A 25,959-nucleotide genomic window follows, 5' to 3' on the forward strand; every position below is an offset into this window, starting at 1 on the left:
CTAGTACAATTAGCTAGCCAGTTGGCTACCATATTAGCTTCTCTATAATTATGTTTGATACCATATTGGTGTACATAGCAAGAAAATTCTTCATATCTGCTATCAAGTTCCTCAAGGCTCAACTATCTTCGCCATTTTTGATAATGTTTAAAAGAACTTGTGAGTCTTTTTAATAAAAAAGATTTTTAATTCCCAAGCTCCTCGCCTAATTGAGAGCCTCTCTTATGACCCATGTCTCTACAACAATGGCACTTTTGCATCCAATAGGCGGCCCACTTGCTAAGAAAATATTCGAATTAGTATCTTTGGAGATCCAGTCTCCAACCCTATTAGATGGTTGATCCATCGAACGGTCACAGTTTAGTTTAATTCAACCATCATCTAATGGTGTCCATCTAATATAAGGTGGAGGTTGATTTATAGATTAATACTTTTAAGAGTCGGCTGTAAATAATTCATCATCATTATGACCATCTTCCTCCTGGAGCTATAAATAGATATATGCGAGGAATTAAACTTACAATGATTTCTAAATTTCCACAATTACCAAAATGAATTAGCTATAATAGCCATAATCATATTACGTTTTTCTTTAGGAAGGTTTATCCCTTTATTAAGCCAATCATCTTTGATTCAATTACCATTGAAGGAGATCCAAGAACCAACATATTTAAATCTCAAATTTGTTTGGCAATTTTGTTAAGGGAACATCGATCAAGTCTTTGGTAATAATACCCATTGTCTGGTTGAACTGATGGTGCATAGCTTGAGACTTGATAAATTGCTTGCGATCCCATCATGATTTATAATAGCCACATTCTTCTCAACATGGTCCATCGAGTCAAGTTCCTGTTGACATGGCCTAGTCCTACCAAGACAAGAGTCGGTGACCAGTCTCTAATAATCGTCCACCAATTTGCTGCTTGGCTAAAGCACTCCCTCAGCCATCTAGACCACCTATAGCTGAGTGCCTATTGACTAGTATTTATGTCCCATAGGCCTAGTTCTCATCAATGGCACTGATGGTCAGAAGGACTCGATCGAAAGGTACAAATGGGGGCGAAGAGTTGCCCTTAGTGCCCTAGCTCTGAGCCGCCACTTGAGTTAGGGGATTTGAAATCTTCATAAGAGAAGACTCTTCCCTATTGTTATGAGAAACAACCTGCTTAGGGCAATCAATGATCATCATCTTGCGAAGGGAATATCTATCACTCTATGACCAACTATGCCATACATAAAACAAAGTCAAAGGATATTTCGTAAGCATCAGCTTGATAAACTTGATTAGCTCCAAAGAGAAATCCCCTCTTAGTGGGCTTGGTGAGATCTAGCTTCATACAAACCCTAACATAATTGCTGAGCTCCTCCACACATCATGGTGGTGTCATCTATGCGCAAAGGTCTTCCGGCCAAGATAGTAACACTAATAAAAATATTCGATTTTTGGTACTCATCTTGAAGATCCATGAATTTAGGCACCAGTCGTAGTAATCATCTCTTCATGGGGACAGAAGTCAAGCTTTCACTTAATGAGGTTAAGGACCGATCCTCTAACCAGCCAAAGACCTTCTTAGTTTTTGTATGAATATCAAAAGCTAAGGAAAATAACTATGATAATTAACTATTTGGTGTCCCTTATTTTGGTACAAACAACCATTACACTATAGTGGAGCAAATAGGTCAAAGGTACGCTAAAGATAGCAGCATGTATGAAGAAATGGTTTGAAGGGGGACAGATTGTAAGTTCAGGAAGGAATATTGCAAGCATGAGTCCTTATCCTAGGCCAGCAGGCTTTAATGATTGGAATCAAGCCTGTCGAGGATCCCACGTCGTGGACCATTTTCAATTCCCATTTGCTCCGAGGACAGTCCACGTGCCAGTGTCCCTGTGGACGCAATCACGGGCCCACACATCCTACCAACGATAGCGGTTGCTTTAATGTGCCAAGTATTAATTATTAACATAGAATTTACTGCGATCGATCAGTTTAACTGCAATTTTAAGTTTACGATGGAGAAATTGGACGAGTATTTTTCACGCACTTTTCCTAATTTTTTTTAATAAATTAAAATTGCTTTCTTTTTTCTTCTTCAATATAAAAACAAACATATAATATGGTTGCTCACCCAACTTGCACAATGGAAACTTAACAGAAGAAATGTTTTAGATATTTCCAAAGTTCAGGAAGTCTATCTGTCACAAGGAGAAATTCAAGATAAGTATATAAAAAAAAGGGTGAAGTCTACAGAGTCTAAATGTAATTAACCTTACAAAGTTTTCAAACTAACCTATTCTAATATTTATAAAAAAGAAAAGAAAAGGAAAAGAAAGAACCTATCCCAATATTAAAGCTTTACAATTACGTACGTCAATAGATCAAACGTAATAGTGCCAGGAAATTAAAACAATTAACATGAAAAATATATCTCTAGGCTCACTCAATTTAACTATAGGTAACCGACTATACAGCCTCCTTTGTCTACTAGGAACAGCAAAACAGAATTTGGATAGTTCTGCAAAGTGAAACCAAAAGTAGGTACAACCTACCAAAAAGACAACATTTTTAATTCAGTACAAATGACCCAAACAAGTTATACAATCAGTTTTCAAACTAAAAATAACCCTAAACACTTGGAATATATTTATATATAGCTTGTAATACACATACATATTATTAGTTGATTACGATCTACAACAGCACAGCAGTAGAGGTTTTTATGAGATCCAGGAACTCAGACTAACACCATCCAGGTAAAATTATCAGTATATCTCACTATCTTTTCACCATCTTGAACTAGTCTAGCACATAATCATAACTAATCTGATACTCTTCTATCTACTGTCACGGACGACATTGGAGGAAAATGATCAAACTTCGTTTCATGTAAGGAACTCGTGTAACCAAAGAAAATTCACCAACCTTGAGCAGCAGAGAGATTACTTCTAAGAAATAGAGGCTTCATATGTTACGAAACGCTAACGTTGTCAAGTTCAACTTGAGCGACTGCAGCACTGATTGCATCAACTACCTCCATCTTTCCCTTGTTTACTGCTTCATCCATTGGAGTTCGCTCATAGCTATAAAATCACAAATATTATAAGAATCAATCAAATGTAAAGTACAGAGTTCAAAAGAAGAAAACTCAGTAAACATCCCAAATGATTCTATTAACAATATAAGTACCTGTTAAGTGCACTTACACTAGCTCCAGCACAGATCAAAGACTTGATTACCTGAATTAAGTTCTCATTTAATAGAAAGCTTCATAGAGTCTTATGTTAGAAGATCATTCGATGTAAAAGCATCTGCTTTACCTCTATATGGCCATTAAGGCAAGCCCAATGAAGCGGAGTATTATTTTCCAAGTTCATAACATTAACATCCTGCATCACAGAATTGTAGCACAAAGAAAGCCATCCTAAATATATAAGGCTAGAAAACAAATTAATCATCAAATGGTATAGAAATAATTGTGGATCCTATAAATGTGCAAGAAAGACATGATCACCGAAGAACGTTTTCAACTGGAGAACTGAAATACTCTATTCAGGAGCAACAAAATGAACAGAACGAAATGGCACAACAAAGTCATTCTTCTACATAAAGATTCAGTGAAGTACCACCGCTCAACTGTAAGGACCTCTAGGAGTGGTAATGGGGTATTTGAGAACAAGTTCTACAAGCATAAAGAGAATATAGCAATGTAATAAACAAATATTCAGAACCTACTGTGAATAAACATAACAGAACTTTTAACCTAAAGTATGTCCTTTAACCACCTTCGCACAATCCTATTGGCAGCTTCTTGTTCTTATCAGTGGCTAAATTTCAATCTACTTGTACCATATTTATGAGATTTACCGATTTGGCATATTTTGATCTAACACTGCCTTATCAAACATTGGCAAGAAAATTTGAGTTTTAATCAAGGTTCCTAGTATCGGAATTGGAATAGGTATCGGTCGTCCGGAAAAGCGATACGTATTGACCGTATCGGCTACTTGTATCGGATCGAACTATTTTTTAATTATATAAAATTTTAAATATTATTTAAAAATACAGAAAAATTTCTAAAAATTTAGAAAAAATGAGGAAAACAAAAAAATAAAAATTATTCACATATGAAGCCTAAAAACTTAAAAAATATATTAACTTACTTAAAATTTAAAATTTTGACGAATATCAAGCTCTCTATCCCCTCTCCTCAAAATTAAATTTACTCAAAAATTACTCACATAAACAAGGTTCCTATTTTTTCTGCAGTTCTTCCCCCCTCTCCCTTCCCCCTCTCTCTCTTAGGCTCTCAACAACTGGTGCTGCTACTTCACTACCGCAGCAACAATAGAGGTCATCAGATCTACTCAGTGCAAGAAAGAGTAAGAGAGAGGGAATGAGAGGAATTAAAAACTAAAAAAATAAATAAAAAAACTCATCCAAAGTTGTCGAAGGTTGAGGTCGTCAGATCTTCATCAAAGAATATCGCCAAAGGTTGAGGTCACTGGAGATCTACTCAGTCGCTGGTGGAAGAAGTGAGAAAAAGAGAGAAAGAGAGGCAGGTTGGAGAGGCGGCGGGTGGGGGTGGGAGTGGGGTCCAGGTCGGATCACACCCGTTTCCACCAGTTTCGAGCGGGATCAATCGTATCGGCCACCGAAACCAACCAACCAAGATCGGGATCGTCCCATCTAAAAAGAATTGAGTAAAATGGCCGATGCCCCAACTGAAACTGGCCAACCAAGATTGAGATCGGCCGAAACTAAGAACCTTGATTTTAATAGACATTTAGGAGATTTAGTGCACAAAGTAAAAAAAGAAGGCATATATGGAAATTGTTTAGTGCCTTTGGGTTATGTCATGTTGTTAGGGGAGTAACACAATCATTGTTCCATTTTTAAGATTCTATTGAAGAGAACGAAAAAGAAAAAAAAACATAACAAAACAAAACCAAATAACTTTACTTTGTTAAAAGCATAATAACATGTTAAATTATGAAATGATCACATCTAGTAAACTCCATGAATACTCGGTGTCAATATTTGAAAACCAAAAAATAAACATTACAAATCCACTCAATGCTCAATGCTCAATGCTCATAAATCAATGTGTCCTTTTTCTGATATCTATCATATATGAATCCATGAGGACATTTTTATGTAATTGCTTCCTTACCGCTCCATTATGTATTAGGTAGTCCACAATAGCGAGATGCCCATTAGCAGCAGCCATATGAAGTGCTGGTAATGCAAAAGATGAAAAGTAATTACTTTACAAACTGATCTCTTCTAAAGATCTTGTAACAGCAACATGAATAAACATTGTACACGAACCATCCAATGCAAATCAAACATAGATTTACTACAAGTAATACCTAATATCCCTCTCAAAAGTTGTGAATCATTATATAAATTACATCACCTAGAACATATCGTGGCACATAAGATAAAATATAAAAATATCTTCATAGTCCCTCAAGTCATACTTGGGTCAATACAGCAAAAAGAGAACAAGCAGTAAGTACATCTTTAGACCAAAACAAATTATTACTTGGGTCAATACAATACATGCAAAATATTGATTCAAATTACTTTTGAATTTAAATTTGATTCATGAAGATAGAACTACATCTTTTATATTCTATCAAGTGGAAACCACCGGAAAAAAGCAAACCAGATTCCTTATGTTCAGCATAAAAAATGATATTAGTTGGCACCTTCTAGATTGATATGGATAAAGAAACCACACACACACACACACACAAAACTCATCATAATACATTGAAAATGTGCATAAGAAGTAATGAAGAAGAAATAAGACAAAATATACATTACCTTATCAACATAGAAAATACTCATGTAAGTCTAGTTGTCCACATGGAAAAAATTATTTGACATTCAAAATGAGACTTTTAAATATGCACCATGCAATAGTTGCTTCAGTGCAACATTTTGTTATGGGAAATAGAGATAAAATAACAAGAGGAGGTTGAAGAGCATCTAAACAGTAAGAGCAGTTGATAAGGACAATACATACAGAACGGGGAGCATTTACAGTAGATTTTAAAGTAGGAGGAAAAGAAACATTCTCAGATTCTCCATAATGTAACGATAGGAAGTCCATAGCACAAATATTTACCCTTTCATATTGAATCAATATATTATGAACAAGAACAAGAGACAACTTTGTGCAACTTAATGAACAAATAACAAAGTGGACAAAAAATGAAGAACATGTCACAGGAAAAGCAAATTCTTGAGGCTTCTGCAAGGAAGCCATGTCAATGAAAGAAGAGGTTTTAGGAATGGATAAGACTAACAATAGGATGGAAAAATAAAATCTATTCAAGAAGAAAGTAACATCTGATGAAGGACTGTAATAATATCAATCATAGTTGGCCAGAATTGAGACTAAAATTGATAGATGCATTAATTTCTTTCTGTCATAGTTATTTGAATTAGAATTGACGAATACAATTCTGTTTTAGCATAAATACTATTTCGCTCTCATGATATATTAGTCAACTACTGAAATAAAGTTTAAGAATAGAGCGATCTCTTTAATTGATGTGAAGCCTGACTATTCAGGTTAATTGATGTAGGAATGGAAAATTTTTCTAAAGAAGGAAGAGTAGATGTCAACAGGCCAGGCTGTTCAAGTTAACCTGACAACTGAACACAACTGAACACACACATCCACTTCTTAACATAAACAACTGAACACACACATCCATCAAATAAACTTGACATTTCTCACTTTTGTTTGTCCTTCTCAAAGCACTAAGCCTCAAATTATAGAGTTGGGCCAACATTCAAATGAGACCACATAATGCACCAATAATATAGGTAGTTTTATTGAAGTAGAAAGTGCCATGAGATGAAGGGAAAACTAAAACTGGTATCAGTAGTAATAAGAAAAGACACGACAGAATTTGTCTAAGAAAGAACCCTAGATTGAATAGAGATGAATGGAAGAAAAGAATCTATAGATGAACCCAAGGCTACTTGATTAAAGGATATTTATGTGTTCAAGTATACAAAGATAAAACCACCATTTGTGATCAGCTTAAGCTTTTATTGTAGTTAGGAAATTAACATGATATTATAGCAGGAGGTCCTGAGTTCAAATCCCGACAACCTTAATTTGCGAATTAAATAAAATAACCCTACCTATTTAAGTCAGTTAGAATATAAAAGATAAAAAAATGATTGTTTTCTAACCACCTAAGCTTTTAAAATAATTGGTGAGTTAATATGGTATTAAACTAAGAAGTCCTAGGCTCGAATCCCGTCAGACTTACATTGTTAAAATCCACTTATTTAAGTCAAGTCTACTTCGTAGATTTATTAAAAATGTCTCAAGTTCAAAAGTGAAGGAAAGTGTTGAATATAAAAGATTAAAACTATAGTTTCCAGTTTCGGTAGATCCCGAGTGGGATCGGCCGAAACAGATCGCCAGGCCAGCAGCAGGCAGCTGTCTGCTGCTAGCCTAGCTGCAGCTAGAAAGAGAGAAAGAGAAAGAGAGACTGAGGGAGAGGGAAAGATAAAAAAAAAAGAGGGTATGAGAGAAAGAGAGAGGGAAAAAGGAAGAGAGAGTGAGGGAGAGGGAAAGATAAAAAAAAAAGGGTACGAGAGAGAGTGAGGGAGAGGGAAAGATTAAAAAAAGGGTACGAGAGAGAGAAGGAAAAAGGAAGAGAGAGTGAGGGAGAGGGAAAGATAAAAAAAAAGAGGGTGAGAGAGAGAGAGAGAAAGATAGAAAAAAAAGAATGTGGGCGAGAATGGATACTTCAGACTAGTTAGAGAGATAGGAAAGAAGAGAGGGAGGAAAAGAAATTTTTACTTTTTAAGTTTTATATGTGAGTAATTATTATTTCTTTTTTTATAATTTTTTCTAAATTTTTAAAAATTTCTCAACATTTTTAATAATATTTAGAATTTTGTTTAATTAAAATAGTCTGATCCAATACAGGCGGCCGATACGGCCGATATGGTCGATACAGCCAATACGTATCGTTTTTCCGGATGGCCGATCCCGATCTCGATACCGAATTTTGGAACCTTGATTAAAACCTATACTTCTCTGACAGCTTAATCTTTTAGATTAATTGGTGAATTAACAAAATCAAGCCCACTTTGGATATGTAATATGTACAAATACAAGGTGGATGCCAAAAAGATATAGGTCATGGTTGGGTCTATAGAGTGCTCGGTGTTAATTATATAAATAAAATCCACTTACTTAAGTCAAGTCTACTTATTAGGTCTATAAAAAAATGTTTCAAGCTCAAAAGTGAAGAGAAGTGTTGAATATAAAAGATAAAAAAACCATAGTTCTCTAACAGGCTAATAGCTTAATCTTTTAGATTAATTGGTGAAATAACAAAGCCAAGCCCATTTCTTAGGTATATTAAAAATGTCTCGAGGCCAAAAGTGAGAGTGTTAGATCATAGAAGAATCAAATCACTACTATTTATCAACTTAATCTTTTAGAATAGTTGGTGACTTAACATTATGAAACACGAGTACTCCAAATTGAATATTGTGTGCATATATGATATGTATTGGAAATGGATATGCACCCAGTATTAGGGGCGTAAATGAGCCGAGCTGGGCCTAGCTTGGCTCGGCTCATTTTGATTATGTAATATGTACAAATACAAGGTGGATACTGAAAAGATATAGGCAAAATATAGGTCATAGGTCGGATCTATAGAGTGCTCGGTGTAATGAACCATATTGTTTGATTATGTCCAAATGCTTCCTATCCTTCTACCATATTCATATTTCATTGTCCAACTTGTCAATGATCTCTCTCTGTCCCTCTCTTTTCTCTATTGGGGTTATTAGTCTTCTACGATGAAGCTACCCTATGGTGGTGCATTGGTCTCTTTCAATCACTCTCTCATTCCCTCTCTTCTTGTTCTTCTTTTTTTGCAAGTCCAATTATTTTTTATGGTTAACCTCACTCTCTTTCGTTATGGCATCCAATGCCCATTTTGTTGTTGTTTCTTACAATTTTTTCTCTACATTATCACTAACATTTTTAGTATTTTATCTATTACAGAGAGCTTGACTGAGTGATTGCATGGATTAGGGCTACTGCTATTTGGGAGTTTGACCAAATGATTCTATCAACCTTTGAAACATGGATATTTTCATACTCTTTTGTATTTGTATCGGATAAAACACCTATCAAATACTTCAAGATACAAATCAAATACTTAAGTATCTTATTTTTTACAAATAAAAATGTTGTGGATATTTCTTGAATACTCCTCGAGTACTTATTGGATACTTCCAAGGTTCCAATCTATGGGTCAAATTGGAGACTATTATTCTTATAAGATCCGTAAGGTTTATCTTTTACTTTGAGGTCACTTGTTTATTTAATAATACTATATAGTTCCTCAATTTAAAAAAATGCAAGTACACAAATTCACTAATATGTGCAGATATATATATAGACATATATGAGCTACATGTCCTAAGCGTATCTCATCCTTATATTGTATATGACACCGATGGTGCCCAAAGCCGAATGCCATGAGAGCACATTCCCTAGGCATCAATATTCATATCTGTGCTTAATAACAAACAATATAAAAATACCCTTTTGAAGATTACTTACAATTGAAACCTTGTGATAGTTTTTAGTTAGAGAGTATATACATGCGTTCATTCAAATTGGAATGTTAAAATATTTTTGAAGTTATTACAAAGAAAAACAACTGAGATTATAAGTTCCACTAGAAGTAGTAGTAATTTCTGTTCAGAAGATAATGCCCCTCCCAATGTAACCAATTAGAGAATGAGAGAAGGTGGAGAAAAGCACTAATGTAATCAATATCAACAAATTTCAAGGGATCTTTGATGCGGACATCACTGATAGGACGCGATGGCGTGTGTACCAGCGCAGGAGGCGCCGACAGCTGATGATCCCTCCTATAGGGATCTGGTTCTGATTTTTATTTATTTAGGGTGTCTTTTGTTTATTTCCTATGTAGGGTGTCTTTTGCTTAATTCCATTGTAGGTCTATATATAGACCCGTTGTATTTCCTTTGGAACTTAATGAAAGTTTATGTGATCTGTTCTCTAGAGGATTTTGGTGTGAAACCTTTTCTTAGGGTGGAGGTGTGAAACCCCATTCCTTTCCTTCTTATTTCTCTACTTCATTTTTCCTCCACCACGTTTTGCATCATTTTTGGTATCAGAGCCAGGTTCCTAGTTTATGGACGCCCCTCCTCCCGGGTTCTACGCCGCTCCACATTTGTTCTTCGCACGACCAATCGCTCCACGAACACCGAAACGTCAAGAAATCCGGCGTACAACGAGCAAAGAAATTACCGTCGACGAGAAACAACAAAAATCTGCTGTCATAGAGGAATCGCTACCGTGTAAGATTCCAAATCCTTAAAAAATTTGATTGTTGTTGCATTATCTAGTTTCCATCGTTATTTTTATTTGTTTTTAGAAAAAAAAAAAAAAAAAAAAAGAAGAAAACAGCACGTATCTTTGCTTTGTGAAAAAAAAAAAAAAAAAAAAAAAAAAAAAATCAGTGTTTCAAATTTTCGAAAATTTCATTTTTGCTTTTAATTCTATTAAATCCCAACCAATTCCTTCTTCCCCTAAACCTCCTACCAAATTTCCTATTTATTCTCTAACACCCCAACAAATCCTATCTATCCTAATTTTCATCCCTCCAATATTTCCAATTTTCAAATTCCCTCCCTAACTTAAAACCAACCCAACCCCATTAAACCCATCAGACCTAAACCCAAAACCCATTAGCCCAAAACCCAAACTTTATTAGACTAAACCCACAACCCCTTAATCATTTCCTCCCAACCCGTTACCCGACTTCATCCCTCACACCAAAATCCTAACCCGACGCCGTCGCTGCCGCCCCAACGCCGCCCCCGGCTCTGCCTCGCCCGACGACGCCGCCCCGGCTCAGCCTCGCCCGACGACGCCGCCCGGTTACGCCCGCCCGACAACGCCACCCGACGCCATCGCTCCATCCGACGACGTCGCCCCGGCGCTGCCTCAACGCCACCCTGATTTAGCGCAGCTCCGACGACGCCACCCGACGCCGTTGCTCCACCCGACGACGCTGCCCGACCCCTGCCTCACCCCGACGACGCCGTCACTCCACCCGACACGCGCCGCCCGGCTCGCCCGCCCGACGACGCCGCCCGGCCGCCCCCGCCCGACGACGCCGCCTGACGTCTGCAGCCACCTGACGACGCCTTTCCTTTGACGTCTGCAGCCATCACTGACGACGCCGACGCCGACGCCCGCGCCGTGATCTCCCGTGCCTCGTTCCCTGCCGTAGTCAACGACGACCACCACTGTCTCGGACTTTGCCGCCGACGTCGCCGATACGGTGAAGACAAATTAGTTAATTTCAATTCTTTTTCAGATGGTCAGGTACGTGATCTTTCAATGTATTAAATATTTTTGGGTCATTCTTTTCTAGTATCATCTCTAAACTGTTATCAATTCCTGTTGTCCACATATAGTGAGGAGAGACTACATAGAAACCTTATCTCGCTTTAGTCCCGATATTAAGAGATGAAACTGTGCCAAATAGAATATTAACATTATCTTAATTTTTGGAAAGAAATTTAAAGGGTTTGGCATTTATTAATGACTTTTGTTTAAAAATCATTTAGTCTTGACAATAGTCTTTGAACCTTTTGAACAGAAAATCTAAATTCAATTAAGTATTCATTTTTAAATTTTTCCTGATTGCATAGCATCATCTCATATCATTTAGATTAAAACATTTGTATTTGGATTAACTATAGGAGACGTCTGCATTCCATTAGGTTAGAACATTATTTAATTTTATTTAAATTAGCAAGCATAAAATTAAAAGATTAAAAAAAAAAAAAAAAAGATATATATATATAAATAAAAAAAATAATAATATAAAGCAATACACAACTCATTCATTGCATATTAGTGTATGCCAACTCGTAGAGGTAAGGCTTACCTTCTTAGATTTCTAGTGAGTCCAAAAAGAGCGGTGGATCCCGAACTTAGTAAGAAGCTCGACGACATTATGGGACAACTAGGTACCTTAGCTCAACAAGTCAGGGATACTCAAGATACTTTGCTTGGGTATCAACGGGTGACCGATGAACGACTATATAGGGTAGAAAGACCCCGTGAGCACACCGCTCCTCAAAATAATCACCGCCCTGACATTGAACGTGGCGAATCTCCCACTCCTTTACCTCGTCAACATTTTCAAGGGAATGAGCGAGATCCTGATGAACGGTACCTTCGAAGCATTAAAATTGATGCCCCGATGTTTGATGGTCGTCTAGATCCGCAACACTTCTTGGGTGGATCAAAGACATGGACCGTTACTTTAAATGGTATGATATGTCGGAAATCCGTAAAGTCAGGTTTGCTGCCATGAAATTGACTGGGAACGCAAATCAATACTGGACCAACGTTGAGACTCTTCGTGAGATTAGGGGTGAGCTTCCAATTGAAATTTGGGTTGACATGAAAAATGAACTAAAACGTAAATACCTCCCACCTTCCTATTACCCTAAGCTTCTAGACAGATGGAACCGACTTACCCAAGGGAGTAAGTCCGCTAAGGATTACATTGCGGCCTTTGATGAATTGCTTGTTCGGTGTAGCGTGATCGAATCAGAAACCCCTATGCAAATCTTGTCCAGATTTAGGGCTGGCCTACGTGAAGAATTGAGAAGTAAACTTTTTGCTCGTAATGTTGATACTTTGGAAAAGGCTTACAGCTTAGTTCAAGACTTAGAGGAGTCTAGACCTAACCACATCCCAAGAAATTATGAAACAAGAACTCAAATTCATAAATCCTCCACAGGTCCTCATCAAGCCAAATCTATTAGTCAATCTTTTAATCGATCTACCTCTAGCCCTTCACAACCCAAGGTAGAATACAAAGGTAAAAACATTGAGAAAGACTTTTCTAAGATTAATCCTCGGGTCAAATGCTATAAGTGTCAAGGCTATGGACATGTTGCTGCAAATTGTGCAAGCCCATATAAAATAAGTTTAATTGAGGAACCCTTCGAAGAAGACCCCGAGCAAGACTTTGATGGGTATGTTCACCATGTAGACGGTGAAGAAGGAGATTTTGAAGATGAAGAGGAAGAAAATACCCTAGGGTGCCTGAGGCACATAGACTCCACAAGGTTACATGTTGTTCGATGTGCCCTCTCTCAACCTAAAGTCAATGATGATTGGAGGCGCAACTCCATTTTCCACACGTTCACGAAAATTGGAGGTAAAAATTGTAAAGTAATTGTGGATAGTGGCAGTTGTATAAATGCCGTGTCCTCCACCATTATTTCAAAACTAAATCTGAGAGCAGTTTCCCATCCTAATCCTTACAAGGTTTCGTGGATTAATTCAACCACGCTGGAAATAAAAGAGCGTTGTTTGGTTCCAATTGAATTCACGACTTATAAGGATAAAATCTGGTGCGATGTTTTGACCATGGATGTGGGTCAAATTATCCTTGGAAGGCCTTGGCTATTTGATAATGATGTGCATATTTATGGCCGTTCAAATATCTGCATGTTTGAACATGAGGGTAAGAAAATCAAGATTCTTCCATCACAGCCTAGAGGTGGTAAGATGGAAAAGAAGTCTGATCCCATCCACTCCGACAATAAAGTCAGCTTGATTAGTGCAAGAGGTATTGAACGTGAGATGAGTAAAGGAGCTCCTATTCTGATTCTTGCGGCTCGAGAAATTCTAAATGAGCCTAGTGAATCGATTCCTTTTGAAGCCACTGCTGTGATTGAGGAATTCTCGGATGTCTTTCCAGAGGATCTCCGGATGAACGCCACCAATGAGAGATATTCAACATGCTATCGATTTCGTCCGGGTGCATCTCTTCCTAACTTGCCTCATTATAGACTTAACCCAACCGAACACGCCGAACTAAAATGACAAGTTGATGAGTTATTGAGAAAAGGCTTCCCGAAGGAAAGCTTAAGCCCTTGCGCAGCTTTCCGCATTGTTAACGCCAAAGAAAGATGGAACACAGCGTATGTGCGTCGACAACGCGCTATTAATCGAATAACGGTAAAATACCGTTTCCCCATCCCTCGTCTGGATGACATCTTTGGACATGATGGCGGGGGCCACAATATTTTCAAAGATAGATTTAAAAAGTGGCTATCACCAAATTCGTATACGCCCTGGCGATGAATGGAAGACTGCGTTTAAAACAAAAGATGGGTTATATGAATGGACAGTTATGCCTTTTGGCTTGACTAATGCTCCGAGTACTTTCATGAGAGTGATGACTCAAATATTACGACCTTTTATAGGACAATTTTTAGTCGTATACTTTGATGACATCCTTATCTATAGTCGATCTCGGGAGCAACATATAGATCATCTTCGTCAAGTCTGCGCTGTCTTAAGGAGAGAGCAATTGTATGCAAACCCTAAGAAATGTACGTTTTGACAAACAAAGTTGTTTTCTTGGGTTTCATTGTCTCATCTGAAGGAGTGTCTCGCGACCCCGATAAGGTCAAAGCTATCAAAGAGTGGCCCGAACCCCGTACCATAAGAGACGTGAGAAGTTTTCATGGACTCGCTACCTTCTATCGTCGGTTCATCAAAGGGTTTAGTACCATTATGGCTCCAATAACAGAATGCCTCAAGAAAGGTGAATTTAAGTGGTCAGCAAGTGCTACTAAAGCTTTCACTGAAATCAAAAGGAAAATGGTGGAAGCCCCCGTTATGCGACTCCCGATTTTACTAAAGTTTTTGAGGTCACCCGTGACGCTTAAAGAGTTGGTATAGGGGGAATCCCGAGCCAAGAGGGTCATCCGATTGCCTACTTTAGTGAAAAGCTGAATGAAACTAGACAACGATATACCACTTACGATAAGGAATTTTATGCAGTGGTTCAATCTCTTCGCCACTTTGGAGGCATTATTTGCTTCCTCAAGAATTCGTAATCTTCTCGACCATGAAGCTCTTCGCTACCTTAATTCCCGAGAAAAAGCTTAATGCCGGACACGGTAGGTGGGTCGAATTTCTCCCGGACTATACGTACACCTTGCGACACAAGTCCGGAGCCGACAACAAGGCAAATGATGCAGCGAGTCGTCGCATGATTCTTCTTTCAAAGATGAACGCGAGTAATAGGATTTGATAAGATCAAAACGAATATGAATCATGTCCGGATTTTCATGAAGTTTACAATTTATTAAGCAATGGAGAGACTCGAGAAATAGATGGTTTCATCGTGCAGGATGGCTATCTATTTAAGTCCCGAAGGTTATGCATTCCTAGCACCTCGTTAAGGGAATTTTTAATTTGGGAATTGCATGCCGGGGTTTAGCGGGACATTTTGGGCATGCAAAAACTATCGAAGCTACGGAACATCGATTTTTCTCGGCCAAGCTTAAAGAGAGACGTTATGAGACTTGTTAGTCGATGTCATGCATGTCAACTTGCTAAGCGGCGAAAGCAAAATACGAGATTGTACACGCCTTTACCGGTTCCTAATTGCCCTTGGCAAGATGTTAGTATGGACTTCGTGCTTGGACTTCCAAAGACTACCCGAAAGCATGATTCCGTTCTTGTGGTGGTGGATCGATTTTCTAAGATGGCCCACTTTATACCCTGTTCCCGAACTTTTGACGCCTCTCGAGTTGCTAAAATCTATTTTGACGAAATCGTTAAGTTGCACGGGCTACCAAAAACTATTGTATCAGACAGGGATGTAAAATTCACTAGTTATTTTTGGAAAACCCTATGGCATAAGATGGGAACTAAGCTTCAGTATTCAACTGCTTTCCACCCACAAACCGACGGGCAACCGAAGTAGTCAATAGGAGCTTAGGTAACCTGCGAGAACTCTTGTCGGCGAGAATCTAAGAGACGGGATCAAAAACTGCGCAACCGCTGAATTTGCATACAATAATTACGTTAATAGATCCATAGGTCCGAGTCCAACCGAGGTAGTATATGGTTATAAACCTAGACAACCTATAGATCTCATTCCTATGTCCCATTATCATAGGTTGTCTCGAGTCCGCATCTCGCATTTGCATCACATATTCATGACTTGCATAAAGAAATCGATAATGTAATTGCTCAAAATAATACTAATTATAAAATGCGAGCTGATCTAAGAAGGAGATTCAAAGAATTTAATGTTGGAGACTTTGTGATGGTTCGGATACGTCCGGAACGGTTTCCTCCTGGAACTGTCAAAAAGTTGCATGCACGAAGTGCGGACCTTTAAAATTCTCAAGAAAATTAATGATAATGCTTATGTTCTAGATCTCCCTAGTGATTTTGGCATCAGTTCTACTTTTAATATTGAGGATCTAGTAGCTTATAAGGGCCCAGATTTTACTCCAGATAACCCACTAGATACTGAGCCTACCTATGAGCCTGTTTTTGAGAGACCCTCTTTACCTCCACTTCCCAATATTCCACCTAACACAGCAGACGAAATTGATAAAATTTTAGATGATGAAATTATTTCAACTAGAGAAGGTGGATCCCAACGGTATCTGGTACGTTGGAAAGGACGACCTACATCTGATGATACGTGGCTTGATCGTCACGATTTGGAGATGCATCACCCTGATACCTTAGAGCAGTATGAGAGCAGCAGAGCAGCACACTCGACGGAGTCGACTTCTCTCCCACCCGGGGAGAATGATGCGGACATCACTGATAGGACGCGATGGCGTGTGTACCAGCGCGGGAGGCGCGCGACGGTGATGATCCCTCCTATAGGGATCTGGTTCTGATTTTTATTTATTTAGGGTGTCTTTTGTTTATTTCCTATGTAGGGTGTCTTTTGCTTAATTCCATTGTAGGTCTATATATAGACCCGTTGTATTTCCTTTGGAACTTAATGAAAGTTTATGTGATCTGTTCTCTAGAGGATTTTGGTGTGAAACCTTTTCTTAGGGTGGAGGTGTGAAACCCCATTCCTTTCCTTCTTATTTCTCTACTTCATTTTTCCTCCACCACGTTTTGCATCAATCTTATTATAGTGTGAAAAGACATGTAGTGAGGTTATATGGATGTAGAATCAAATGTTGTCTGAGGTAAATAGTCGTCATCTCTTGGATATGATAACAGCTGTAGAGGATGCTGCGTTGAGGATAAAGAACTCCATATCTAGGCAAGTCCCATTACTGAATCAACTCACTGTACATCTAGTATGCCTTTGGAAACTTTAGGATTTGAGAGTGGAAAACAAAGAATGGCAACTATTAAACCTCTTTATTATAATATATTAAGAACCACCTTGCTCCTATGTAAAAGCAAATGAAGGGCAAAAGGTGCAATAATTATTTAAACGGCTGGACACATAGAAGAGCTCTTTTACAGAAAGTGATCCTATGCTATTGAAGGTTGACAATTAAAAAGGAAAATACAAAGATATAATATATTTTTATCTCTAGCGAAGTGGAGGAGATTGGGCTTGAAAATGTAGTACAAGTGAAAAAAACTGATAATCACCTAGTTAGCAAGTCATCAGGGACGCTTATTGAGATATTTGAGTAAATATAAGTGCAGCAAGGAACATAGAGGCAATGCAATAGCTTTTGATGAATGCAATTGGGTATCAGTTGAGGTAGATATCAATTGAGGTAGGCTGAGTAGCACAGACACACCATTTGGCCTTCCGTGTTTGTTTAAGACATGAGAATTACACATCTAAAATTTTTAATAATTTAAAAAACACAAGAATACAAGAAGGATATCATAGTGACATGGGCTGGACACGATGATTTGGTTAAAAATTCATTCATGGATTATCGAGTGTGGGCTTTTGATAGGATAGCAGGTTACCAATCCAAAAACCTATTAATTAAAATTTTCTCATGATAACCACTCATAATTCAAAACACCTAAACCAAAATTACTGCCATGTTCTTTATCTCGGGATGAAACAGTAGAAGCATTTGTGGCAACGCCACAACAAAAAAGGTAACTGCCTCCCTCCCTCCCTCTCTCATTCCTTTGCCAAAATCAGTCAGGCTCATTCAGAGGTACAGGTTTAAATATTGGAGCATCAAGAAGAAAAAAAAAGAGAAATTGGGATTGACGACTACTTGAGGGCAATATTAAAAGAAGATTATGGATTTGCGGTTAAGGAAGGGGGTCCATAAAACCTTTTAGGCAAGAGAAGAGAAAGAGGAAGAGAGCCCACAAAATAGGGAAAGAAACATATGGCGGTTGCTCCTCAAACCCTAGCAGACGAGATAAGGTGAGCTGCGGTGGTATGCATTAGAAATTAATAGCCTAAATGTTAAATTGGTCGATTGAGTGCCTAAATGTTAAATTGGCCAGTTAAGTGCCTTAATGTTAAATCGGCCAATTAAGTGCCTAAATGTTAAATCAATCGATTAAAGGCTTAATGTGAAATCAGCATAATAAAGAAAAAACTTTATTCAATCCTTAACTTTGATTGAATCTTTAATTTTGACCAAGTTAGAAAGACAGCTCAAATTGGCTGAACCACTTTAGCGATAAAGAGACCAGATGTGGGAGGTAGGGTTTCAAGCGCCACTGCTTCTCCTCCCTTCTCTACACTAGCCTTCTTCACTAAGCGGAGAGGAGAGGTTGATCTCTTATTTCTTATCTTCTTTTCCTCTCTTCTCTTTTCCCCAATGTCATCTCCCTCATTTCCAAAATACTACTACCGTCTCTTCCCTCTTCCTCCCCCATAGGGGACAGGAGAGACCGATCTCCCTCTCTCACCTTTTCACTCCTTTCATTGCCTATGTCTCCAACCGAAGCTATCAGACAAGGAGTCGGTTAGGGAGGGCTCCATTACTTGCCTGCCCCCAACCCTGGACATGGCAATCGAGCAGCTGCGGTGGTGTGGGTCAACAAGTGTGTAAGCGCTCAATGAAATGGCGATAGATTGTGGAAGTTGGTTGGGACTTTTGTCGACAACTTCACTCTAGGCTAGTGTACCACCAAATCTTGCTACCAAAGCCACCACCATCGACTACTATACATGTCAACTAACTATGACTTAGAAAAGAAGAGAGGAAGAGGAAGAGACAGAGGTAAAGGGGAATAAAAGAAATCCCACTATCAACCCGATCAATCATTAGCATGTCACCCTTTCAAGCCAATCATGAGGATATGTATGTGTCTATATGTATACATACAAGGAGACTGAGAGATAAGAGGACAGAGTGACGGAAAGACAAAGACTTGTCGGTCACACCACTAGTCACCATCTTGTCACACGAATGTCAGATAATGTCGATCCCACCCTCATCAATCCAAAATCCTGCAAACATGGAAAAAATCTAGGTCATGAATATGCCTCCCATTAATCCACTATCTCATTCCTTTTTGATAGATCTATATTGTCACGGGTCTCATTCTATCCAATATTGGATCTCATCATATCCAATCCCATATCCAGCAGTATCCCCCGAGTATCAGACCAATTATCTTCATTTTTGTAATTCAGAAACTTCCATGGAGTATCAGAATATATCCGGGGTGAATCAGCCACATATTTGCATCCTATACATAATCAATTCTACTATGGGAGGCTAAAAGGAGTATCAGTGTTTCATAGCGAGTTTGTCTATTGAAAAAACCCTTTCAGTTCAGCATTATACCATCTTTATAAGCAACATTTTTAAATGAGGAAAGAGCACATTTTGGTAATTGGTGCATTGTTTATGTTAAGAAGGCTATGAATATCATAGTTTCAGCTTTTGGATAACCCACCCAATTGCATGGCTGAATTTAAAACATTGCAGCAAACGAAATGTTAGCAAAGAAGAAAACATAATAAGGATAATCCTAAATTGCTATTAACAAAATTGAGGTCATGAAATTATTGAAAGTTGTCGAAAGTGGAATTCTAACAGTCTAGTAGTATTCAAAGTAAAACTTTGTGCTGTTTCACTTATATATGGCATCAAAAAACATACATAAGAAGAGATAATAGGTTCTTTCTATAAAGTTATCAGATGGATATAAGGTTAATAAATTTATGTTTAACAATCAAATGATATAGAACTAAGAATTGAAATTTAAAGAAGAAACCTGTTCGTCCTTGAGAGTCTCGACAATTTAGAGAAACACCCATAGAAAATAAGCTTACAACATCCTCTATGTCATCATACCTAGCAGCCTGTTCAAAGCCAATAGTACTGAAGTCAATTATAGAAATGATTAAGAGATACCTCTAGTATAGTATAATTGATAACAACATAAAGCATTTGACCCAAAGAAAGTATGTATATGTTTTTCTCAGCGATGGCCATGCCCAGTGTTTTTAATGGCAGATGTGGCGACCACCATGGCAGCCGCCCCCGCTAAGCAAATTGGCACCAACAAAAGGCGAGCCGGAGCTTTTGGCCCGCGGCAATATGCTGATGCAAGTAAAAGTGAAACGGATCGGATTTTTTAAGCGGATTGGATTTAAGAACTAACCTATATATAAAAAAAAAATAAAAAATAAAAAAACCAGCACAGCTGCTCTCTCGCTCAATAGCAAATTGGTAGACCCTAAAAATAGACGGGACGGGAACAACAGAGTGGAGGAATGGAAAATCGAACCTGATGGGTCTGCGGAGCAACAATATCGCTCTCCCCAAACACATCGTATAGGTCGGAAACCATGAACACATCAAACCTGATGGGTCTTTCTCACAAATTGAAATCAGCAGCGCAGCCAAAATGAGAGGTGGCAGGGAGGAAGTGGAGAACATGGTGGAGTTTTAGGGGAGAAATGGGAGAAAGAAGAAGAATGGCGAGAACCCTGACCGACCGATTATCGCCTACTAGGGTGCTTATCACTTGATAAAAAAGATGGCATGACCAAAATGGGGTTAGTATTGAGATGGGATAGTGGGAAGATGGTAGGGGAAACAAGGGGTAAATTGGCATGCACGACGGCACGCCCCATGCCTTCGACACAACCATCATTGGTTTTAATAGTGCCCTCTAGAATACTGGCAACTTGCTATGAAGTCGCTGACCACTGGAAATGCAGACTTAATATAATAAAGCATGGACCGAAAAAACTAGTAACATTAATAAATTCTTTTTGTTTATGATAAGAACTATGGCAAAGAATATCATCATCAACACCCACAAGCTTTCACATGTAACTGCAATCTAGAGGAGACTTCATAGAATGAATATGACTAAAGAAAACCTATGAAGCAGAACGGCAAGGACTGAAAATAATTGTAGAGATCTCTCTAATATAGATGTAGATGTTCCAAAAATTAACTGCAATGTAGATGTTCCAAAAATTAATATATCGACAACAAAGATCTCTCTAATTGTAGAGATTTTTATGTTTTAATAATTCTCACTATAAATTATACTATTAAAAATGAAAAAAAAAACTAATCAATCTAGAGATGCAATTGTCATTTGTTATGCTTCTGGTGTCTAAATATAGATCATTGGTGGCATCAATAACTTTTCTTAATAGGTGTGATTCTTGCCGGTGTTGAAGAATACTACATGCCAATCTTGAGGTTGTCAATAACATCACTATTACTTGGTTTCACTTTCTTATTAATGGGACTTTCTGCGTTCTTGTGTTTCCAGGAAATTCCTTCTAGTTTTGAATATCGACACAATAGATGCTGCCTGTTTTCAAGTTCTAATGGCACAAAGCAGCGCAGCACATACTGTTCTATCACAGCCTCATTGAAATAGTACAATACAAGGTCATGCCCTAGGCAACCCTTTGTATCACCCCTGCACTAGGCAATATTGCTTGATGCAAGTCTGGATGGAACCTGGCATCCAGAGCACCCGCGAAATTTGGGGCGAGAGAGGGACTTTGAGCATAGGTGTTCCTTCCCTCCCTTCTTCCCTGCCTAAACTAGCAATGATCTCTCTTCTTGCCATTATCCTCTCTTCCTCTTTCTTGCCACAAGTAAACACCATGTATTTTGTCAAGGCTATCAAGCCACGCCAACTAGATAGATCATTGTTGACTTAAATCCCTAAATCCTATTTACCATGATCATGTAAAACAAAACTAGATAGACAAAGCCAACATATCATCATGGTTGTACTAGAAAATGATGATGCTTAATGCATAATATCGGTTTTGCAGCAATAAACAGCTATCTGACAATGATGTACTGGTAGTTGTATAAGTTACATTTTACACAGGCAGCAACAAAAATAATGGAGACCACAACTATGATTTACCAAGTTGTTTTATCTATCCTTTTCCCCGAGGGGAGAGAAGAGACAGAAATAATGTCAATCAAGGAAACGATGCCTAGAGATTTAGAGTACAGTAAAACCAATTTAATGCACTGCTCCAAGCAGCAATGCATGCACTTGCATATGTTTATGCATATCAAGATATGTCCCCTGGATTGCCCTGTATAAACCACATCTATAAAATTGTTATACACAGTCAAGCCATAGTCTCATTTGTTTTTCCTTTTCTCTTCACGACTAATTAGCTTTTATTTCTAAGTATTGTCTCATTTCATCAACTTATCAATATTTGGTGCTTGGTATAATAATAAACTGTATGTTCCATCCAATTCTTGGATAGAATTTTCATTAACTCAAAAGTATAAAAGCTCAATTATACTATGTATTATATGTACTATTTTACTAATTACTACTTCTTAATTACATATGTGACAGCATACCGGATATGCGCTATGCGGTGGCTTGACCGCCTGCATACTGTGGGCAATTTTCCCACCATCCATTTCATAAAATATTGTTTATCTGATTTTGTAGCAGCAAATAAACTAATGTCTTACCATAAGAACTACCCCTCACTTGTCCTAACCATGATGATCTATCAAGATCCTCAACAATATTAGTTCCTAACTGAACTGAAAAGGAGTATATAACAACTGTCGTGACATTGATAGCTATCACTGCTTAAATTAAATCCTGTGAATTCTTAGGCACTAAAATAGACGGCAAGAACCTTCCACTCCATACAACTTGCTCAAGAAAATACTTTTACCTCAAGAAGTGCTTGGACTTGGTCGGGCGCGGCCTCGCCAGCAGCCGGCGGTGGCGTGGCAGCCGATGCGGTGCCCATAAGGTGCGAAGGAGAATTATTTGAAATCAGAGCGATAGCCCCAAGGAGTCGTTGCAATCGATCAAAAGTAGAAAAAGTGAATGCGAACTGCTGGCCTACCTAATCCCGACCAATACCTTCGCGTGCTAGGGTTTCTCGACTCTTTTCTTTTCTGAGAACCTTGTCCTATGAGATATTGAGATGTCTCTTATTAGTAATTTATTTGTAATTGTACAGCAATAATGGGTCAATCATTTAACCGGGACTTTTATTTGAACAGGTTTTGGATATGTCAAGCTACAAGACTGCAACCTCATAGTTCCAACAGAGTGAAACTTTGAAGAGTTCAGTGTTTTAGAAGTGTTTTAGAAGTGTTTTATTCTAAACATAATTCTTATTCAGAATGCTGGTAGAGAATGAGAATATTACTCATTAATTCATATTTATTAATTAATTATATTTCTGAAAGGCTTATTATAGGGTCTTTTGCATGAAAAATCCACCTGGTTTTTATTTTGTCAGTTAAGTTTATTTTCGATTTCCTTTGCGTCTAAAACTTTTTCCCGCTTTTCCTCCTATCTTTACTCTTCTGTTATTTAATGCCTTATTAAATATTAGCAAGACATTACAAGATAGATAAATGGCCCCGTAGTCTTTTTCTTCATCTTCATTTTCTTCTTCTTTCTCTACTCCATTTTCTATCTCTCAATTCTTCTCTCTTTTTTATATGTAAGTCTCTTCAATTGCTCTTTCATTAATAAAATAAGATATTAATAAAAAATAATGGTGAGATAATTAAGATTAGTTAACTGAAAATATGACTATACATGATTATTATTTATTTCTATGTAAATTATAATGATGAAATATATAAATTTATAGTGAATAGAAAAAAAAATAATAGTTGGTATTATATTTGAGAAAGTTGTTATTAGATGTTATGACCCAGATCTAAAAAATTATGAAAATTTAGGTGGAGATAGCCTCGTGAGTTAGAGTTCTAATAGCTCAAGTTTCACCTAAATTGGAGGTCGAGATAAAAAGTTAAAAATAAAATAGTAAGGATAAGTAAGAGAGGGCAGAATAGTAATTTTTGATATTATAATGGTCATCAGAGGGTAGTGGATAGTCAAGGATGGCGGTGGACGGCCGTGTAGTAGGGTGGATGCTAGAGGTAGGAGGTGGCTAGAGTTCGAATACTTGAAATTGATCTATAGTTATAATCTACTCTTATAAAGATAAAGACAATCTAACGGCTAAGGTAAAAAGATAAGGACGAAAATAAAAACTGGGTAAACTTAGATTTCTCTCGATGATTGTTAGATGCTTAGATTATTGGATGTTTAACAAAGGAGTCTAACCCCTCTATATATAGAGGTCGGTTACAACGAGTCCCATTAGGACTAGCTTTAAAAACTGACACGACTCAAATAAGGACTTGCCTTAAAGGTTTACACCACTTAATTGAACTTATCTTAAAGGCTTACTTAACTTAACTAGACTTGCCTTTAGGGCTGTCGTGACTTATTTGGACTAGCCTTAACTAGACTTGACTAAATGCTATCATGATAACCCCTCTATATATAAAGGTCGATTACAACGAGTCCCATTGGGACTAGCCCTAAAAGTTAACACGATTCGAATTAGGACTTGTCTTAAAGGCTTACATGACTTAATTAGATTTGTCTTAAAGGCTTACTTGACCTAACTAAACTTATCTTAAGGACTATCATGACTTATTTGGACTTGCCTTAACTAGACTTATCGTGACTTATTTCGACTTGCCTTAATGGTTCACATGACTAAACTAGACTTGCCTAAAAAACTTACATCATAAAATAATTAAAAGATAAATAGACTTGATTCGACTTAATCCACATGATCGGATTGTAACAATCCACTACGCTTTTGACCACCTTGTTCTCAAAGTGTCCATGGTGGTTTCAAAACCTTCGTTCGCTTTCGAACTTTATGTCCTCGATCTTTATGTGAGTCTCATCTACCACGATGAGAAGGGGCCCATGATGGGTTCTGCTCTAGGGCCCACCATTTTGAGCCATAGTCTGTCTTAGTTGTGGGTGGCTCGAGCCAAGGTCTTAGCACATGCGATTTAGGCCATGGCTCAGGTGCAGGTCGTCCAAGGAGGGTGGCTATGACCGAAAGTGTCGGGATCACCACCGATGGCATCACGACCATTGCTGGGGGATGCTCCGGTGTTGTTACGATGGAGGGCTTGATTTGCAAGGATGGATGGTGCTCCACCGCAATCGGAGAGTTACTTGCCGCGGTTTGGATAGTCTCCATCGTTTCACTATTATTAGTACTTGAAGGTGGAAGTGGTGCCTGTTCCATAGTGGCTAGGGACTTTGGTGGTGCGAGGTGGCGAAACGAGCCAAGATAGTTGCCATCAAGGCTTGGAGAGCCTTCTCGATCCTCTCGGAGCTCTTCTTCGATTCGATCAAAAAAATTTTAAATATCGCCTTCGCCCCAACCGGTGGCTCATCGTCGACGGTTGTTGGTGGTGCCAAGAAAACCTTCACAGGGATGAAGACGAGTTCTTGGTCCTCCATGACCGCGATATCCCCTGGGTTAGCTTTGGATCATGTGTACACCATTGTCCGAGGAACGTTGGCTTTGATACCAATGTTATGAACCAGATCTGGACTAATTTGAACATAAAAAAATTATGAAAATTTAGGTAGAGATAGCCTCATGAGTTTGGGTTCTAATGGCTCATATTTCACCTAAATTAGAGGTCAGGATAAAAAGTTAAAAATAAAATAGTGGAGATGGGTCAAAAAGGGCAAAACGGTAATTTCTGACGTTGTGGCGGTCGTCGAAGGGTGGTAGACGACCAAGGGTGGCAGTGGACGGCTGTGTAATAACATGCTAAACTTAGATTTCTCTCAATATTT

The 25,959-nt window shown here is 38.1% G+C and overlaps 1 protein-coding gene across 2 annotated transcripts; it reads right to left on the bottom strand.

The window, feature by feature from the left end:
- Positions 1–2,147: 2,147 nt before the first annotated feature.
- LOC140791473 (uncharacterized) lies at positions 2,148–23,285 on the bottom strand. Of its 2 annotated transcripts, XM_073142067.1 has the most exons (7): positions 22,988–23,285; positions 20,065–20,152; positions 5,170–5,234; positions 3,317–3,385; positions 3,186–3,235; positions 2,922–3,079; positions 2,148–2,544 (listed from the first exon to the last, which is right to left on the bottom strand). In XM_073142067.1, the coding sequence occupies exons 1-6, from the start codon at positions 23,063–23,065 to the stop codon at positions 2,968–2,970; spliced, it is 462 nt and encodes a 153-aa protein (XP_072998168.1). In that variant the 5' UTR covers positions 23,066–23,285; the 3' UTR covers positions 2,148–2,544; positions 2,922–2,967. The 2 variants fall into 2 exon arrangements, with proteins under 2 accessions (XP_072998168.1, XP_072998166.1); XM_073142065.1 differs by lacking the exon at positions 2,148–2,544 and having other exon boundaries at positions 2,605–3,079.
- Positions 23,286–25,959: the final 2,674 nt, after the last annotated feature.

The sequence above is a fragment of the Typha latifolia genome, chromosome 6 (assembly GCF_019914945.1).
Source record: "Typha latifolia isolate L0001 chromosome 6, TyphaL0001v2, whole genome shotgun sequence".
In the NCBI taxonomy this organism is placed as follows: domain Eukaryota; kingdom Viridiplantae; phylum Streptophyta; class Magnoliopsida; order Poales; family Typhaceae; genus Typha; species Typha latifolia.

Coding starts and splice junctions, on each gene's coding strand:
- LOC140791473 (XM_073142067.1), bottom strand. CDS start 23,065: ATGGGCACCGCATCGGCTGCCACGCCACCGCCGGCTGCTGGCGAGGCC. Junction 5,235..20,064: donor AGACTCTCAAGGACGAACAG/GTTTCTTCTTTA, acceptor TTGCATTACCAG/CACTTCATATGGCTGCTGCT. Junction 3,080..3,185: donor AGTGTAAGTGCACTTAACAG/GTACTTATATTG, acceptor GTGATTTTATAG/CTATGAGCGAACTCCAATGG.